The sequence below is a fragment of the Osmerus mordax genome, chromosome 7 (assembly GCF_038355195.1).
Source record: "Osmerus mordax isolate fOsmMor3 chromosome 7, fOsmMor3.pri, whole genome shotgun sequence".
Classification (NCBI taxonomy): Eukaryota; Metazoa; Chordata; class Actinopteri; order Osmeriformes; family Osmeridae; genus Osmerus; species Osmerus mordax.
The window spans coordinates 16,905,781-16,925,915 of NC_090056.1; the positions used below are offsets into that span (position 1 = coordinate 16,905,781).

Below are 20,135 nucleotides of genomic sequence, written 5' to 3' on the forward strand. Positions count from 1 at the left end.
AAATTTAAAAGTGTGGTATTTGCTGAATTGAAGTAGGATAAACATTTAGCAATTTTCTTTTTAGTAAACTATGCTAAATAGTTTATGCCTAATTCAATACACCTCTGATATGATTGATTATCCATTAAATAGAATATTGTTGCAGGACCATCTATATATATTTTAAATTTCGCTAGACTGTAAAATTCTGGTTTCTATTGCCAGATTATGTCCAAATTAATATAAAATATATAAATACAAACATTAAAAATTTCAAGCAAGCCTGAACTTTGTTTTGGTAGACATGAGTTGGGAGTGTAGCCTACCTAAAGTCTAAACACCGTATTTCCAAATGGACTACTGCTTCCCTTATGAATACCCTGTATATTTTGATGTATCCTGCCACTCATCATAATTCAAACATAACAATCATGGACGAATATAGACACTTAAAGTCAAAGGGGCCTAATCTAGCATTACCTTGACCTGCACATGTAATGACATAGGCTCTCCTTTGTCAGGACCTTGTATCTAGGGGAAGAGGTTAACCGTGACACTCCATGGCTACGTGGCTGGAGGTTGAAGGACCTGAGAGGACGATCCTGTCCTCTAGCCTTGCCTAATGAAAATCCCATGGCTGTGCATCCATGTTTCATGTCCATTGTTCGTCCACCTCTAATTCAATCACGGCCCCGGGGGTCACAGAGATGCTTTGCCAGCGGTTCCACATCCACTATAAACACATTTAGGGATTATTTATTTTTAGCACTGGCACACGTCCACTGCGTTCAGAGCCTAGCTGATATCCAGATGGTTCTGTTAAGGTGCCTGTTTCTGGATTCCTGGAGATTGGGAGTCAGTAGTATGGGTTCTCTGGCCTGTGCTTCATTAAGGGCCACAAAGACATTTATCATGATAGACGGAGCTTTCATAACCCTGTGTTCCTGTGGACGCAAAGCACTCCACAAGCTCTGCTACTGTTCAATGATTTTTAAATATTAGCTTTTTTTTACAACTTTCTTTTTCTTCCTCGCTGCCCTTTTAATCGGTGAAACTGCAGATATAACACGGGACAAATGACAGTAAGCTTCACAGAGGTTTTAAATTTGGCACACATCATCGGCTGTGGTCTTCAATGCGAAGTCAACCGAACTCAGTAGATAATGTGGTCTACTGTTCAAGAGTATTTTGAACACAAGCACTGCTTTATGCAGCTCCATCCCCGCCTGGGCAACAAGTGCCGTGTCACTGCCGACACTACTCCAATAGAACCAGATATGACAAATCCTCAGATCTAGACCTCTGCTTCTCAGTCAAATTCACTGGATGTCGATGTGGTGGCAATCAGACGCGAGCATGAGGTCGCGAAGAGGACAGTGAGTGACCCCACTTCCCCATTCCTCTCCCCTGCCCCTAGCGCCCCATCACAAGCCTGTTCTCTCCAAGACATGGCTTTCCCAGAGTGCACCACTCTCCAGTGGTTGGGGTGACCACGGGGGTCAAGGCCTGTCAGTCAGAGCCTCAGCTGGCCTGTGATTCCGTGGATGGGGGGGTCTATGTGAGGGATCCCTCTGAAGCGGGGCCCCACAGGCCACTCATATGGGATCATCTCTGTGCATTCATGGTGTATAATTGAATTAGGCCTTTCCTCCTTCTCTAACGAAAACCTCAGGTTGAGTCACCCAGCCTAAACGTGAGAGGAAGGGCTTCAGGCACTCATACCCAGACAAAGACAGCAGACAGCATGTGTTGACAATGTGCACACTCAGTCCAAACAGAGTAGTGGCCGGCCGGTACTGGGTGTCTGGAGCTGCGTTCATCTGACGAGTAGCACGTCAGTTCTCCATCCACAAGCAGTTGGAGGAATCAGGATCACCCAAGTCGTCCATGGAAGATGTCAGTTTTCAATCTTTCTAACCCCCCCTCCCCCCCACAACCATTCATTAAACTCACTTGCCAGCCATCTTGTCTGGCAAGCTGTGACTGAACCCTGCAGGTGCGGCTTTGAAACTCGCTAACACGCAAGGTGTATTACACTATAAGCTGCAGTGTTCCTTACAATATCTACGTAGTTTACATGAGTGTGCGTGCGTTTGGTGAAGGAATGAAGGATGGTGGTGGAGAGGGGGATGGGGTGGGGTGGGGTGGGGTGTAAGGTGTAACAGGGTGTGACGGAGACCTTCCCTGTAACTCGCAGAACCCAGGATGTAGGATGGGGTGGGGTTAGGATGGTGGAGGAGGGGGTGACCTAGCCTGAGGCCACAGGGATGGGAGGGTCTCAAAGGGGTCAGCCTCACCCTGATCCAGGGTTTGTCTGTGCCCTGAGCCGGGAGGAGGGGGGGAGTCCCAGCAGGCTGAACTGATTTCCTGTGCAGGGTCATGCCAAGGACAGGTTCAGACGACCAGCGCTTAGGACCCTGGGTGATCAGAGGGGGGGACAGAGACTGGAAGCGTGCTGCCATTTGGTAAAACAAGAACTATAGTTCTTGTTTGCTCAAACGGGTCTTCACCACTGGGCAAAGATTAATCTGGATGTTTCTTTGGTGAGGTAGGATGCAAGCCTATTTCACATACTACAGTTTAGATAGTAGGATATTATCAAGGGTTTTACTGTTTTACTTGGTTTGAGGTCAAATAATCACCTTTTGCCATATAAATAAGGAGATGGTTCTCTAGTTCTAATATGTAAATGCAGACTTACTGTACTGTATTCCTCTGCAAATAAGAACCCACAACCCCTTTCATCTCTCTCTCTCTCTCTCTCTCTCTCTCTCTCTCTCTCTCTCTCTCTCTCTCTCTGTCTCACTCTCCCTCTCTCTCCCTCTCTCTCTCTTTCTCTCTCTCCACAAGTGTTTCATGAAACCGGCAGTACCTGGGGCGACTCAGAGATCATACACCAGACATTTCTTCTGTGCCCACATTGCTGGAATGCATTTACACAGCTGTCTGTTTTTGAGAGCTCTCTTGTCGCCCGAGGCTGCGGTAGACATGCTTGTCATGAGATTGGAGCAACACAATTCTCTCTTAAAGCTTGCTCTCATCTCCTTCAAGTTTTCCCAGTGAGGCTATTGAGCTTGAAATGGAAGCGGTCCAAAGTGTCCACTTAGACTGCAACATGGTGAATAGGGAGGATAGAAGGTGGGAGTCTGAGTAATTGGACAGCACACACTCTCACCAGCCCCTGTGTGCTCTTTTGACCCAAACTCCTAATCTAAGTCATGTTGCACATTAATTAGGTTACGTGTAAGGACACAAATCATGGAGAGCCTAAAGAAGCCAGGCTTCCCTACTTGTTAAACAATCATGTCTTTGTGATTTGGCAGCAACCTATAGGTAGTTTTCGCAACCTGTATGGCTTGTAATAACTTTTATTGGATCACGATAGCAAATGCAATGATGTTTGCAATCCTTTAATGTACTGTTCAGTACAGTATATCTTGTTAAGATTAACAACTGCAATCGTGTTAGAACTTAAAGCTGTTTAGTCTGTAGTAGTTTTTTTTTTAACCATCTAATAGATAAACTGAAGCATGGGATCATCATTAGGGTCATTTTCCTCACATGGAAATTTAAATGCATTTCCAAAGTGCATGATTTCACAACTTCCAGAGAAAACACAGCAAATTCATAATTCCAGTCATTGGCCATTGCATTTTTTAAGGGCTTTATTTACTGTTAACTATTTGACAGTGAGTGATTTACTAACTGCACACACAGTTCTGCTGTGGTGGACCATTTTCTTGCACTGCACAGTGTGGGTCCAGTGTAGAAGTGATATACACTTCACCCTACTGCTGACAGCTTTCTAAGCTGAAAACGAAATGTAATGGAGCTTGTGTCGGTGTTTCCCCTCCCATAGCAATCAGAGCCCATGTTTACACACTTGTCCATCAGTCGGGCTCTGCCGCGGCCTTCATAGGTATCCACAGAGATTATAAAACGTCTTCAAAACCAACTTCGCCATTTATGAAGTCCATAAGTGCACCGTGTTTAGAGATGGCTTGCAAAGATTGGAGATCAATGACAATATCAACAGTCTTTGGATCGTTTATATTTAACTTGCATTTTACAAGGACTGTCCAACTTTGTGTTGGCTTACATTTGGAGCAAGAAAGTTATTTCCTTATGTGCTGTTGATATGTGTGCAATGATAATTATTGATAATAATAACTTAGTAGAAAATTCCAACCATAACCAATTAACATTGATTACCAACAATTGCTAGTTGACATTTTTATTTTACTTGGGGTATTTCTTACAGTGACAGTTCTTCTTTTTTTCTGTGAGAATAGTTAGAATATTCTTCAGGCTACTAATTATTGTGAAAAATACATACGTACATAAAACGAATAAAAACGCTTTTAATGGTTAAATCTCCTTGGTAGTGTTTTCTAGTGTTCAAGTCTTACTTTAATGGTCTAAGGCTACTGAAAACTAAAACTAAAATTATTGTGGGTTTATAATAGGCCTACATATGATTACAGAAGCCTGGGCTCCTTTTCACATCACAATTGTTGTTCTTGTAGTTATGATTTAGCTTGAGGGACTAGTACAATAATAATGCATTGATCATTTTCTATCACTTAGCAAATTGATCAAATTGAAATGATTACTGATTTCAAATTTTATTTTTATTTTTGACAAATTAGGCCTACGATCTTTGGACTTTGAATTAAGAACCTGAAATGGGTAAATAGTTGTGTCGATAACCCAGATAAAGGACGATTTGATTGAATTGTGTACACACTTTTGTGTGTGTTATAATAAAAGTAAGGCCTATATAATCTGTAAAAAAAAATACATTAAAAAAGACAAACGAAAAAAAAAGAACAAAACATTTGGTATTAAATCAAATCCAGTGTAGCAATAATAAATAACCTCTCCACGTTTTGACACGACTATTTCCAAACGAAAGCAAACAAACGAATCTAGTAAATAAACGTTTAATATATGTACCCTCTTATACGCTAATTGTCAGCCTACCTTTCTCCAAGCCAGGATGTATTTAAAATAATTTGAACAAATTACTGGAGATTGCATTATCGTACACAGCAAAACGTTATCAAAACATTAATCAAACTCGGTTGCTATTGAGACCTTTTGGCCGTTTGCGGATTGGATATGGATTTAGTATTCTGCTGTACAAATTGTGTTTGGTGGACAGGAAAGTGGGTGGTAGACACGTCTTTCAGGCTTGCGCTAGGCCTGTACAAGTAGTTATTAATGCATATATATTCAAAAGTGATTTTCATTTGATGAATATTATTAAGGTTATTAAAGTCGTTTCAGACAGAAATAAAACGACTGCAATGCCTTAGAAATTATGTTTAGTGGACTTGAAAGTGGGTGGGCATTTTTTCAGGCTTGCGCTATAGGCCCATAAAAGTAACTATTAATGCACAGGTTAAAAAGTATTTTTCATATTGTGTGGGTTATTAAGGTTATATGACCGTCGTTGCAGACATAAAGTAGAACATATTACGGATATGACTATTATGAATTGTTGGTTGAGTTAGATGTTGTCAATTGGTAAATATTGTAAGCTATTGGTAAAATGTAAGCTAGTATAGACTATATCAAGAAATTGCGTGTAGTGATTTCTGAGCCCACATTGGTCGGTTTGGATATTTTCTCAATCCTAAAATGTAAAATGGAAGGGGACCTTCTCCCATGTAACACAATTTCTGAAAGACACCCATACCGTTGACAGCATATTTAGGAGCAAATGGGTCTTTGAGAGTTCAGAAGACATAACCCTAGTTAGTTAACAGTATTGGTAAGAATCAGTGACCATAAAACTACTTCAATAGTGCATCACTCTTTAAAACTTGTGTCCAACGTTTTTGTCGCCATGCGTAAACGCTTGCTGTGCGTAAAATATTTACAGTTCTAACTGTAATAAAAAAATGCTCCCTCCCATTACCAAATGAATCAGTAATAACTAAATGATCGAGGAATTATGGTCAATTCGAAGGACAGGAATCACACGTGATTAAATTCTTCGCAGATTATATCAGACTGCTGTCCTCGTAGCCCCCACCCAACCCCACACCCACTGTTTCACGGGTCTTTGTTTCTGATCTTCTAAATCCCACCCACTTGAAAAGAAGAGAAGAAAAAATCACTCTCTCGCGCTCACACAGGCGCTTTCACAAGAACCCAAGTCGTTAAAGTGAATGCTGGACCATAGGATGGAGACGGAAAGTTGTTTGTCTTTCTCTTCACCGGCAAACAGGACAACGCCGGCAAACTCACCGGGTTTAGAGCACGCTTCGGGCTCATTTCTTCCCTGTGATGCACTACAGAAAACATCGCAACATCTTCAACACCGTCTCAGTCTGCGGGGTGATTTCTACAACTCCTCCATGGGAAGGTTTAATGACACTCCCGCGGACTTTACGCACGGCACAGGCTCAACGAACCCTCGCTCCTCACCCTCCAAACACACTAAGTACTTGGATGATATTAACCAGGACCAAAAAGGTTTATCGATATCCGGAAAGGGCTCGTTTTATGACAATAATTCAGAAGGTAAGTTGACATTTTATTTAATTACTTAACCCAATTGTGGCCATGCATGGCACAAACACACAGTGGCATTAAGGTTAATAACGCGGAGGTTAAATACCGTATAGGCCTACATATTTTTTCACAATTGCTGTAGTCTAATTTTTTTAATACATTTCCCGGGAAATAACGCGTTCTACAGTTAGGCCAAATGGTTCAATCATATTATGCTCACACAACGTGATCATGAAGGCCTAAATAAACCATATAATTGACAAATGTAAAAGACAGTGCGTTTTTCCTGCAACCTCGAACTTTGGCACAGGCCAAGGCCGTTCACAAGACCATCTCACCTAAATTTGAGGTAACTTCTAGAAATTAAATTCTTCACCAATCAATATTCTACATTTCACAATTATTAAGTCAGATATAAGGTAACCTTTACAAAAGAGAAGCATTATTACATGAAAGTCATCGAATAAGACTAGCCTAACTATTGCACAGTTGGCGGCGGACACACTCCCAACATAATAAACATGTCAGCAAGTATTCTTTGCACTTGACACTCGTTTTCACAATTAGTTCTGATGTTAAGTGAAGCGGGTTAAAGGTCAGTTTGGCAGCCGTCTACAACCATGATTAGTGGGCTATCGGCCTTTTCGCATTCAACCCCAGCTTCTACTAGACTATATGTCTAACCAAATATGCAGTAAAAAAAAGACATTGATATCACTTTGAATTTCGAAAAATTTGCATCGCATCTGATCGACGGCAGTGATTCGAAATTGAGACCTCTGGCATTACTGGTCACGATGGTGACCTCAAATGAGAATTTCCCCCATATTTGGATGGGCTATTGATGCATTTTATTTCCCAACATTATCAAAGCTAAAGGTTATTGAGCAGAAACTATAAAATGTGGTAAATATTTTGCTTACAGAAAAAGGAAATAGATTAAACAGGACCGAAAACAAGTTGAAAAGTATTAATTGTTCAAATCAATAATGACGCAGATCACAGGATAACGCAAATGTTGTATTTCTATATACCATCATATTAAACCAATACAGAATTAGGAAATCCATTTATATTTATTGATGTTTGTAGGTATTAAATCAATATGCTAAGGAAGGGAATTGGATCTGACAATAACTTTCTGATATCTATATCAAAACTAATATAGCAGTTTAATTAATGTTATTGCCAGCTATAACACAATCATGCAACAGCACAGTCCTTAATTCTTTGTAGTCCACTATCTACAATCCAGTAAATGTCATGCTCGGTTTCACAGAAGTCTTTGTCGCACCTTATTAACAAAACACTATAAAGCACTTCCTGTGGCTTTGAATAAATAATTTTACACCACTTGCACATTTCCATTTCTGTACTTTTCATTAATCTACTCTACAAATGAGCACGGGCGCGCGCACACACACACACATACATTCTTAAAACTACAATTTGTCTCAAGATTATACTATTTTAGAACAAAATAATCGAGCCGGTAATGTGGTTGTATGTGAATAAAAATGTGTGGCCTCTGGTTGGAGCTGTGTTCCTTTTCTGGGTCAGATTTGGGAAGAGATAAAGTGTGTCCACGCATGGCATTTCATTGCTGGTGACCATTTTGGGGCGCAGACTCACACACACCTTCAAAGGCAGACCTGTCTTCCTGTTTTGTCTATTGCAGAAAGGGGAGGATTAGTATGGGACTGGTGAAGAGGACTGTTTCAAGGCGATGCTAAAGCAATGCAAGATAGTAAAGGAATGTAATGTTAAAGGACAGAGGGGACACCCTGGTTCTTGTAAATTCATCGTCATGCACCCTGAGGGATGTGGGAATTGTCATTTCCATGTAAAACAATTTTACCAGTTAGGTGATTATATGTAAAACTCTGTTGATTGTTTTTATTATATATTTTTTTAATTCTCAATATTTAAATTGTACATATTTTCTAGATGTAGTGACATGGGATCCTATAGATCCTATGGTGCAGTACGTTATGTCCAGAAGTGGAATGCCAGGGGGAAAACATCTCAAGTTTCCCCTATGATGTCATCGTATTGGAATAGCATTGTTCATCTCATACACACAAACACATGTTCATCTTGACTTTATCTTGAATGTGTATTTTAATATCTCCAATTACAGTGGGAGAGAGGATGTGGGATTTTGACAGGTTAAAAGCTACTTCTCTCTTTCTCCCTCACGCCTGTAGAGTCTGTGGAGAATCTTAAGAGAAAGAAAATACTCTCTTCGACATGAATCATGATGGTGTGAGGTTGGATGTAATGGACATGGAGAGGAATGTTAGGTTGTGGTGAAAAGCTTGCTCTGTTTTGTCCTAATTAAATTAAGCGAAAGCTAAAGCACTGTTCTCATCAAATGTCCCCTGTGACACGAGACTGAAGACAAAGAATTCCCATCAGAGACTCATGGAGAAACAATAAATCTGAACAACATCCAACAGTTGTAGAGAACCAGGCACAGTTTTTAGAGTTAGTATATGAAAGGCTTTGAAATATGAATAGATATTCTGAAGATGTGCAATATATGTTAGAATACAACCATAGCCATTTAAACTGTAAGCTTCCATACAGCTTACCAGTGCTCTTGGACTTGATGAGGGCTTCTGCCATTTTAGATATTAGAATATATTGTGATCACACAAGCAGAATTATCACAGGGCTCAACAGGTTTAACTTATTTGTTCAGAATTTTGACTACAGCATAAGATATTAAATTTCTTTAATTTCTACTAGTGAGAGAGATACAAAAACGTGGTAAACATTAAGTTAAAGAAATTAATTAGATGTCCTCAAAACTACTCCAAACATGACATTTGTATGAACCCAACAAACAAAACACATGCAAGTCTTTTCTTTACTGAACTTGTCAAAACAGTGGGAAACAGTGTTTTCAGAGAGCAGGAATGTTGTGTCTGGTCAGATCAATAACCAAACCATAACAGGATAACAGGATAACTATATCTAAACTAGGTTAACTGTTAAATGTCCAACCACTGATTTTTGAGCACCTCGGGTTTGGGAGTTAGGAGATCCTGGAGACAACATGGGAAAGATCTTTAGTTTGTAACCCAACTTCCGCTGCCTGGTCTTAGTCATATCTCCTGAGTAAAGCTACATTCACATAGCTGTATCCTGTTTATCATCTAGATTTCTGTGGTGTGCTGGGTTTGTATGAACAGTTCTGTTGTAAAATTAAAACTTCTCACTAGATATGCTTCACATGTATATTTCCCTTAATTGCATACATTTAAAATATGCATTCATAAAATATAACTAACTGTTTTACTATAAAATGCCTTCATCTCCCCCTGATCCATGTCTGTCTTGGGTTTCCCTCAGCTACAGAAAAATCAGCCTCCAAACCGATGGCCTATTCTGTGATTGGCTCCGACTGCTGCATCAAGCTGAAGGAGCAAGCCAATGGTCTACCAGGGGACTCCATTGCTGACTCCATCGACCTATCAGGCAAGAACAAGAAGCGTCGTAACCGCACCACCTTCAGTACCTTTCAGCTGGAGGAGTTGGAGAAGGTGTTCCAGAAGACCCACTACCCTGATGTTTACGCCCGGGAGCAGCTGGCCCTTAGGACAGAGCTGACAGAGGCCAGAGTACAGGTAACACAAACCAACTACAGACTATGGATAAAACATTAAAACAATATTAACTTAATTAATATTGTCTATTAATACTAGTCTATATCCCAATAAATAACATGCCTTGCTGCATACCACATGTCAGTTCAAGGATTCTCTCTTCAGTCAAATGCATTCATTGCTCTTCTCACAAGCCTCCTTGTGAGAGAACGGATTTTTTTTTATTGATCATGCTGAAAAAAAAGGAGTAAAACAGGGGTGCCGGAAGATATTTAACAAAGTTAATGTGTGAAATGAACGAACATGAGACCTGATTACAGATGCCATGTCCTGGTTCTCCATTCCGCAGGTGTGGTTCCAGAATCGCAGAGCCAAGTGGAGGAAACGCGAGCGCTACGGGAAGATCCAGGAGGTGCGCAATCACTTTGCAGCTTCATACGATCTCTCTCTCCTCCCTCGCCATGACACGTACCAGGTACACACTCACATATAGGTTGCTGGTGGTAACTGTCGCTATGAATGCTGCCATAATTTGACGTCATCACGATGTCTCACACGCTCTTTCATTAACCAGCTGTCTCGACCTAAATCTGTGTCTGTTTAATTTAATTAACCAATCACACAAACTTAAAATTTAATTATATCAGTTGAAACCCTTTTTGGTAGGAAATGTTTTAAGGCATGTCTGCAGAAAGGATTTGCAAGGTCCTTCCAAGGGAAATGTAATGAGCGTGACCTTTGACCCTCCCCCAGATGCAGAGCAACTTGTGGCCGGGGGCGGGGGCAGGAAGTGGTGGAGGGGCCGGCGGGGGTTGCGTCCTGGGAGCCGCTGATGCCATGCCGTCCTCTTGCATGAGCCCCTACATGAACTCCCACCCCCACAGCAACCTCCCTGGCTTCATGGGCATGCCTACGTCTCCCAGCCACCCTCACCACCACCACCACCACCCACCTCACCACCCAGGAATAAACAGCCTCTACTCCCTGCATAGCTTCCCAGGAGGCCTGGGGGCGCACTCCTTTGAGCCTGGGCCAGAGACAGAGTACAAGCCTTCAGGTCTGGTAGCCCTTAGAATGAAATCCAAGGATCCCGGCAGTCTTCTCTCCTGGCCCACATGACCACCACAGTGCCAGCTCCATTACATGCACTGACTGAGCCACATAAGCATCTTCACTTTTATAAACCATCCTAAACCATATACAGTCGTAAAATCGCAGTATCCCTCTAAGATACCGGTCCCCCTTTATGCAACACTGCATTGTTGTCATGTCAAGGCAGTTCCTACAGTAGGAAAAAGGGCTGAAGTATGATAGACTGATGTGAGGCCCTGCAAAAGCCTCGCTAATCATCACCGTGAAAGCAAAGAGACCAAAGAACAACAAAATATGTTATTTAAATGTGTAAAAATGTGTAAATGTGTAATCAATATATGCGTTATGTTATACTTAAATAGTAGTTCTAGTGTGTGACCAATAATAAAGGATTTCAACTGTCATTGACTCTGATCTTACAGTGGTAATACTTGAATGTCTAGTGAATGTCCTCCCTCCCTGAAATTTCCAGCTTGGCTGTAGCTGTAGCTCAGTGCTACAAAAGATAGTTGAGTAAACTAATGGTCATATTTTTTCAGTATTTTGTGTCATTTTAAGGCCAAGCGATTTACATGCGGGAGTGCGTAAGTAGGCAAACCCATCTGGCGATACCCAGTGTTGCAACGTTGGGCCTTTTTCTGGAGGGACCGTGCATGGGCTGCCTCGTTTCACTTCAGGAGACCTTCAACTGACACCCAATGCATCATGGGAGAGTGGCAGCCAACGTTAATGAAAAACTAACGGGGTGACTGCAACCCTCTATTGATGATGTATGTGGGCCGCTCTTTCGACCAATTTGCGTCGAGAAGGTTCTCCCACTCACATCTGGCAAACCAAATGAATGATGATGAGCTGCAGTCCCTCTGAAGTCACTAGTGATTAGTTAGGCCCAGTCCTGGTAATTTAGTTTTTATCTTTAGCCAAGACAGGCCTTGATGGGTGGTAATTAATTATCCGCTACCTGCCATTTTCCTTGTGGAATTACACACTACACTACACAATTGATTGATTGTTCTGTGTTTGCTCTGAGAATAATTTAACAAGTTTATCTCAGTTTGTCTACTGAGGTGATTTTTTGGTCCACTGCAAACTAGGACAAATATTACTGATCTGATGTAGAGACCTATATTCATGTAGAATGAAGCATCACCGTGTCTTTGAAACACTGCGTGTGTACTCCATGTCAGCTGCTCTTACGTGACGCTCACAACCTGGGTAACATTTGATAAAAAGTCTTCAGTGGATCAAGCATAGCTTTTACTCTTTTTAGAAGAACACAGATCTTTCAGAGATGCATTCATTCCCCCAGTGTATAGGCTGCTGTGGGAGAATACTTTGGTACTCTCTTCTCGGCAGTGAGTTCAGTGCGACAGGCATGCTGGAACAGATTAGCCGCCAGTCTCCTACTCTGTGCCGGAGCTTTGGGCAAGCCAACATGTGGTTCCAATAAAGTAGCGCACAAAACCATCAGAAACACTTTCTACAAGCCACAGCCTCAAATTCCAGCAGGCTGCAGGGGGAGGCAGTGGCGTCTCGCGTTGCAGCTACGCAGGCCCGTTGATTCAATCCCAGATTAAGTGGAGGAGATAAGAGAACCCAATGCAGGGGATAAGTAACTGATGAGATGGTCATCTTGAAGAAAGCATGGGCTGTAGAGTGATACTAGTGCTAAGGGCTCAAATATAACATTTAAACAGAGGAAACAGTTTAAAATAGATTTGACTTGAAAACAGTCAAAAGATCTAAAGTTGAAGTCAAATTTACCATTGTTCTGGCAATTGCACAGTAGCTATACTTGTAATTATAAGTAGATCATTCACATGTAAAGATAAAATTGCTGAATTAAATAGCTGTATGTCACTGACATGGAGGATGTTGCAAAGTACTCCTCAGTGGGCCAGGAGCTTAAATCTATAGACTCTATAAATCAGTGCTTGTCAGCCTGCAATGCTGCTTGTCATTAGGGAACGAGTCCCAGTCATCTAAATCAGGTCGAGTGGCATATGGCTAGGTGTGTAATTTCTCCTTTATCTCCATCTTCTCTCCCCCTGTCAGGGTCACTATGTGACATGTCACTGAAGCTTGTACACCAACCTCATTACAGCAACAAAAAGTATGATGTGTCATTAAAACTGGTTAAAGCTGTCTGACAACTAGGCCTATAGTTTGAAATGCACTGAGCGCTTTGATCCACACTTAAGATTTACCTTTACCTTAAGCAACATAAATTAAGACTTCCATGTAGCTATTTTCAATGTTTAAAAAGCCTATGCATTTGGTCATCAAAAGTTTTACCTCTAAAAAAACACATAATCTGCAACATACAGTTTATCCTCTGGTAACTCTACACAGTTATCATGAAAGGTAATGGAGTTAAGAGTTGGGTGACTGTCTAGTTTACGGTAAATCGCATTTCATTGAAGGAGAACAAATTTACATTTAGTCATTTAGCAGATGCTCTTATCCAGAGCGACTTACAGTTAGTACAGGGACATTCCCCCCGAGGCAAGTAGGGTAACACAATGTCATAAGGCACGGCCGGGAATTGAACTGGAAACCTTCTGATTACTAGCCCGCTTCCCTAACCGCTCAGCCACCTGACTCCCAAATACTTGGTCATTAGGTTTGGATGATCAGTTTGAGGATCAGAATGATAGCCTTGCAGCCTACTACCTATAAGTTGTCAAGTAGTAAACTAATATTCATATGCAACAGTCATGTAATACAAATCTTTTTTACAGTCTGTAGCCTACTACATTTTGAAATAAAACAATTGCCTGCCCCTCACGGTTTTTAAATGTCGCCATCGTGTGGAGACACAACCAAATTGCAAATAAGAACCAAGTAAGTTTCTGGGTTCTGGGTTCTTTGTTTTGTACGTAAGATGCACTGTTGACATACCTATGTGGGGCCGTTTAGGAAATAATTCAGACTGTCCTTACACAAACACATATGAAACACATACACATTCACATATGAAACGTTCACGCACAAATTCATATAGAATCAATAGAATTCATCATCAACTTACCGTATATGTACGTTTTCAGTAGTATGAATGTGTGTGTGAACATAATTCACATGTGAATGTGCTTCATATGTGTCGATGCGAGCAGTTCACATGTGGATGTAAGTTTCAGTAGTATGGATGTGTGTGAACGTTTCATATGTGAATGTGGATGTGTTTCATATGTGTTTGTGTGAGGAGGGTCTGAATTATGTCCTAAACGGCCCCTAATACATCCCAGAACATTATGCGGCCTGTTGGTAACACTCACAATCTCACACTCAAAAATGCCAGCGCAAATCTTTTTGGGCCCTCTGTTTACCTGGTGCGAAGAGAGAATAAAGTGAAGACAGAGAATGATTCAGAAGGAAACCTATGAAATAGCGTTCAGATACTATTTGGTTGACAAAACCTGCTAAGTCAATTTATCTCAATAGGCCCGGACAGGTGAGGTGGGTGCTATAGGGCGGACTGCTACTGGCTGACTGGAAATTGGGTTAAGAGATTAACTGTGTTGTATTAGAAGGGATTGGATTAGATTGGAGAGGCGTTCTCATGTCATGTTTACGAAACCATTTTGAGATCAGTATATTTGTACTTTGAACAGTAATATTTAGAAAACACCATTGACAAAAATCACTTCATACGGGCATTTGGAGAAACAGAAGAAAGGGCGGGACTTCGGTACTCCATTCTTCCAATGAGACACAGGAGGCGGAACATAGTCGTAGTACTGTCAAAATGGCGCATGTTGTTGTTTTGCCGCAGGGTCAGTGAATTTTCAAATTCGTCATTTCAGTAATTTGTTGCGAAGCATTGCAAAAACAACATCGTGAAAACTTTAGTCGTTCTAAGTTCTCTGCAAGGTGGACTGAAATGAAAGGAAAAGAAAGGTCGCCGATAAAAAAGCGCTCACGGGCCCTGGATGATATCCGAGACAGGGGAGGAGGCCATCCAACCAGCAAGAAAATGGGGGCTATCTCAGTTTCCAGTGGGAGTAATAATGGGAATACCTCTACGAAAAGTGACGGAGGATCCACGAGAAGGAGCTTAATCGGCGAAAAGAGAGACAGGGATTTTGACGGACATGTATCTACTCGAACTGGAAATAATCATAGTTATCCAAATGCAGCTGCTAGCTCTCTAGGTAAGAATCACAATCTAAACCTGACGCTCGATTTAGCCACGCCAAGGACCAATTCACGCGGAGAGCAAAGAGCTCAGCCTCCCATAAACGAAAGTGAGTACAAAACATTAAAAATCAGCGAACTTGGCACCCAGCTGAGCGATGAAGACATAGAAGATGGCCTTTTTCACGAATTCAAAAAATTTGGGGACGTGAGTGTCAAAATAAGCCGAAGTAACGACGAAAGAATAGCATTTGTTAACTTCAGAAAGCCAGAGGATGCCAGAGCTGCGAAACACGCGCGGGGGAGGTTAGTCCTTTATGACCGGCCTTTAAAAATTGAAGCGGTGTACATTAACAGGCGGAGAAGCCGTTCTCCAGTTGAAAGAGACCCATATGTTACACCTCCAGGCCACAGGCATTTGCACACACAGAGACCTCTTTCCCCAACTGGACTTGGATATAGAGACTACCGGCTCCAGCAGCTGGCCCTCGGGCGACTTCCTCCTCCCCCGCCTCCCCCTTTACCGAGAGACTTGGAACGGGAGAGGGAGTTTGCTCTCTTTGAAGCAAGGGCGCGCCCAGCGTTTATAGCAGAGCGAGCCGCTTTTCGTGAAGAGGATTTTATATCCCCTGAAGATGACCAAAGAGCCAATAGAACATTGTTTTTGGGCAACTTGGACATAACAGTTACAGAGGCTGACTTGAGGAGAGCATTTGACAGGTTTGGGGTCATAACCGAGGTGGATATAAAGAGACCTACCCGTGGGCAAACCAGCACATATGGGTTTCTGAAATTTGAAAACCTTGATATGGCCCACCATGCCAAGCTTACCATGTCTGGCAAAATAGTCGGGCGCAACCCCATCAAGATTGGATATGGTAAAGCAACCCCCACTACACGGTTGTGGGTTGGGGGACTTGGCCCTTGGGTCCCCCTTGCAGCTTTGGCAAGAGAGTTTGATCGCTTCGGTACCATAAGGACCATTGACTACCGAAAGGGGGATACCTGGGCCTACATCCAGTATGAGAGCCTGGATGCTGCTCAAGCAGCGTGTACACACATGCGTGGCTTTCCACTGGGGGGCCCAGAGAGAAGACTAAGGGTGGACTTTGCGGACACCGAACACCGCTACCAGCAGCAGTTCCTGCAGCCTTTACCCCTTCCACCGTTCGACATGGTGGCCGAATCGTTCGTCCACCGTGCCACCCCTGAGCCCCTGAGGGTCAGGGAGAGGACTCCACCGCCTCTGCACTTCCGAGAGAGGGAGCTGTTCCCCGGAGCGGAGTGGCCCAATCCCGCCCTCCGCGAGCGGGTGCGAGCCACCACTTTCGAACCTCTGGAGCACTTTGAGCGCGAGCGGCGGCCTCGGGAGCCGTGGTCGCTGGAACGGGAGCTGCAGGGCCGCGACCCGGCGCGGAAACGCCACATCATGGACGACGGACGCCACCTGGAGTGTTCTCCCGACAGCACGGAGCGGACCGTTCGACGGCGACGGCCCTCCCCGGAGGGCAGCCCCGGGGGCAGCAGCAGGGAGGGGGGCCGCTTCAGTGACTCAGAACGGCCCCCGCGGAGCGACCGAGCGTCCCCGGCGCGCGAGCGTCACAACAGCCTGGAGCGAGGGGTGGAGAGGAGAACGAAGGGCCAGGGTCTCTCTGACAGGGGACCCTCCAGCGGCGGTGTCTTGGCCGGAGAACGCAAGCGAAAAGCGGGCGACGGCAGTAAAGGGCTGGCCAAGAGAGAGCGTTCAGAGCAGGGCTGCTCTAAAGGAGGCCTGTCATCCAAGCAGGAGAGCAGCAAGCTGAGCTTGGCCTGGCAGGGCATGCTGCTCCTGAAGAACAGCAACTTCCCCGCCAACATGCACCTTCTGGAGGGCGACCAGGGCGTGGCCGGCGACCTGCTCGTCGACGGCATGACGGGGAGGCAGGTGAGCGAGCTGAAGATCACCCAGCGCCTGCGTCTGGACCAGCCCAAACTGGATGAGGTGTCTCGGCGCATCAAAGTGGCGGGCCCCGGCGGCTACGCCGTCCTCCTGGCGGTCCCCGGGAGCACGGAGGAGGTGTCGTCTTCCGACCCTGCGGCGTCCACCCAGCGGCCGCTTCGCAACCTGGTCTCCTACCTAAAACAAAAGCAGGCGGCCGGTGTCATCAGCCTGCCTGTAGGGGGCAGCAGAGATAAAGACCATGCAGGGGTTCTCCACGCTTTCCCTCCCTGTGATTTCTCCCAGCAGTTCTTAGATTCCCCGGCCAAAGCTCTGGCTAAAACTGAGGAGGACTACCTCGTGATGATTGTAGTCCGTGGGGCATCTTAACAATCAGAAACAAAAGCAAACAACTAATGTTGGAAAGTTAGAAAAAGCTCTTTGTCTGTAACTATAGCATGCTGTGTGTGATCTGCATCGGGATAGTATAGTCTGGGGCTAGTATGGGAGTGTTTGTGTCCCTATAATTTTCACCAAAAACAAGTTTCAACGTTTTTAAGAATGTGTCATTGGGGTACCCTGTTTTATAAAGGGTATGCTAATTTCAAGCTAATGTTAAGCAGGTAGCGTTAGGCCTATTCATCAGGAGCATTCAGATATGTAAATCAGTTGATGAGAATGAGGAAGAATAGGAATAAAATAAAAGTAAAAATTATGTACAAATGAACCTTTTTGGTTTTCAACAATGAAAACAAACCACTGTGAGTAGTCCCATTGCAAAATATTCACCTTATTGGCCATCTGTAGTGGTAGTGTACAGCCTACAGACATGGTTTATGCTTAATACAATCATTTGAGAAAATATTTGCCACTAGACTACAAGTCCTGAACTCAGTCTTGTCTGTTGAAATAGGTAAATATTAGTAAGCCTTGAACCCTGTCATTGTATGGGCTTAAAATGTTCAACATAAATCTGTATCTCTTATAAAGTGTTTTGTGCAGGTAACATGCACTTATCCTAATATTGTTGGGGAAAAATACAACAGGTTATTGATAAACCGTACTTCCCAAATATTTCCTCTTTTTCTGTACAACTAGTCGTACATGGAAATGATCTCATATTGGTAACACAGTCCAAGCACAGATGCAGCCCTTTCATGTATTGGTAGAGCCTAGTTCGGCCTATGTGTGTAATTGTTAAGAACTACTGCAATGTCTTGAGACTATACAAGACAGGATTTTCTGAACAACACTACAGAATGGGTTAATTCCAAATGATGTTATTACCACGTTTTGCTTGCTACAATTTGGCAGCAAAAAAAAAAATTCAGATGAGGTTACACGATCTGCTGAAGTTTTTCAAGAAAATATTCTAAATATTGATATGGATTTCTTTGCTAGTTTCGGCCCTAGATGCCGCAGACAAGGCAAGAGAAAGAAAAACCAGACATTGTTTCATTAGAATTGGAATTCATAACTTGATTATAATGTTATTGTCATACATGCTACCTTACCCCCTAAAATCGTAGTTTAATGTGACCAATTCTGTTCGTGATAAAATGACTGTAAAGCAGTGTACTGATATTTCTACTGTTAATGTTATTAGGTTAATGATGCATCGTAAATGTCAGAATAGTATAATTTTTAAAGCTAATTCCGATGTAGAGAATATACCTACTGTATGCACTAACCGTAAATATAATGGTTTCTTTTTGCCATCCATATGTACATTAAGGGCAACTCAAATTTTATTTGTTACACTTGGTAGTGTTGTATGTGCAATTTTAGTACAGATCTACATCTCGGTTTTAAACAGGAGTCCTTCAGCTTTAGCTGTCACCATATTTTCAGTGGTTTACTTTACAGTGTTATTTTGGTGCCATTATTAGATTTGTTTTAAATTTATAGCCTATTCCGATGAACTTTAGAAATAGGGATAATTTTAAATTTGTAAAAAAAAAACTTCAAAAACATGTCTGGTAAAAAAAAAAAAAAAAAATACATTGTACGTGTGCATGTCACACCCATCTCGACTTGTGGACTCGAAACAACTGTCGGGCCTGAACCCTCCCAGGAACTTCTGAGGAAGAGGAAAACATAGTGTTTGTGCATTTTCGCTTATAAGGCAGCTTTTGAGTTGTGTGTCTGCGTTTGTGATGACTGTTCAATTTTAAGTGGAAAAATATCTCTTGCCTTGTGCAATGTACACCTAATTTCATGGGAAAGAGGACAACCCACATGTGGCTTATTCCAAGCTGCACGCATACATTCAAGTGCATTCGTTCACTCGTGACCGAATATCAATAAATTGCTTCATTTGAGGGAAACTTGTATTTGCCATGGAAGTAAATTGAAGAAAACTGCTCTCCCTGCTTTGTTGTGTTTCCAAGGAGTTGTTGTCACTTGAATTGTTGTCGCCACACAATCGCCATGGAGACGATGTTAGAACCCGTGAAGACACCTCTGCTTTCTGCGAGGATTGACCATGTTTCCTGGCAGGGCTTTCAGGAGCTCCTGCCTGTCGGTGATAGGGTACCCACCCCATTTCCCCCAGTGCCCGCCTCCCTCAGCTGGTCCTTCTGTGTGCCTGTGGTCATGGTGGGGCAGGATCCAGGAACCTCCACCCTCCCGTAGGCTGACAGCCGGTGGCCTGCCTTGCTGTGGGAGCACAGTTGCAGGGCACACACTGGTGCAGCCTGGGAGCACATGCACAGGGCTGGAGTAAGCAGCAGACCCATGCCCGGTTGTTGCCGGCGACAAGGCTTGCCTCTTGTTGAGTTGTCACACACCCCACCTGTCAGGGGTTCACCTGTGCTCATCCCGTCATCGGCTCTCACACCTGCTCCTCTTTCGGGGGGCTCGTGTGACGTCATACT

The 20,135-nt window shown here is 43.1% G+C and overlaps 2 protein-coding genes across 2 annotated transcripts; both read left to right on the forward strand.

The window, feature by feature from the left end:
• Positions 1–6,170: 6,170 nt before the first annotated feature.
• On the forward strand, positions 6,171–11,231 carry alx3 (ALX homeobox 3). Its single transcript, XM_067240548.1, has 4 exons — positions 6,171–6,510; positions 9,859–10,133; positions 10,462–10,587; positions 10,866–11,231. The coding sequence occupies exons 1-4, from the start codon at positions 6,171–6,173 to the stop codon at positions 11,229–11,231; spliced, it is 1,107 nt and encodes a 368-aa protein (XP_067096649.1).
• A 3,747-nt stretch (positions 11,232–14,978) lies between these two features.
• rbm15 (RNA binding motif protein 15) lies at positions 14,979–19,616 on the forward strand. The gene has a single exon (XM_067240547.1). It carries the CDS (start codon positions 15,088–15,090, stop codon positions 17,647–17,649), a length of 2,562 nt encoding a protein of 853 aa, XP_067096648.1. The 5' UTR covers positions 14,979–15,087; the 3' UTR covers positions 17,650–19,616.
• Positions 19,617–20,135: the final 519 nt, after the last annotated feature.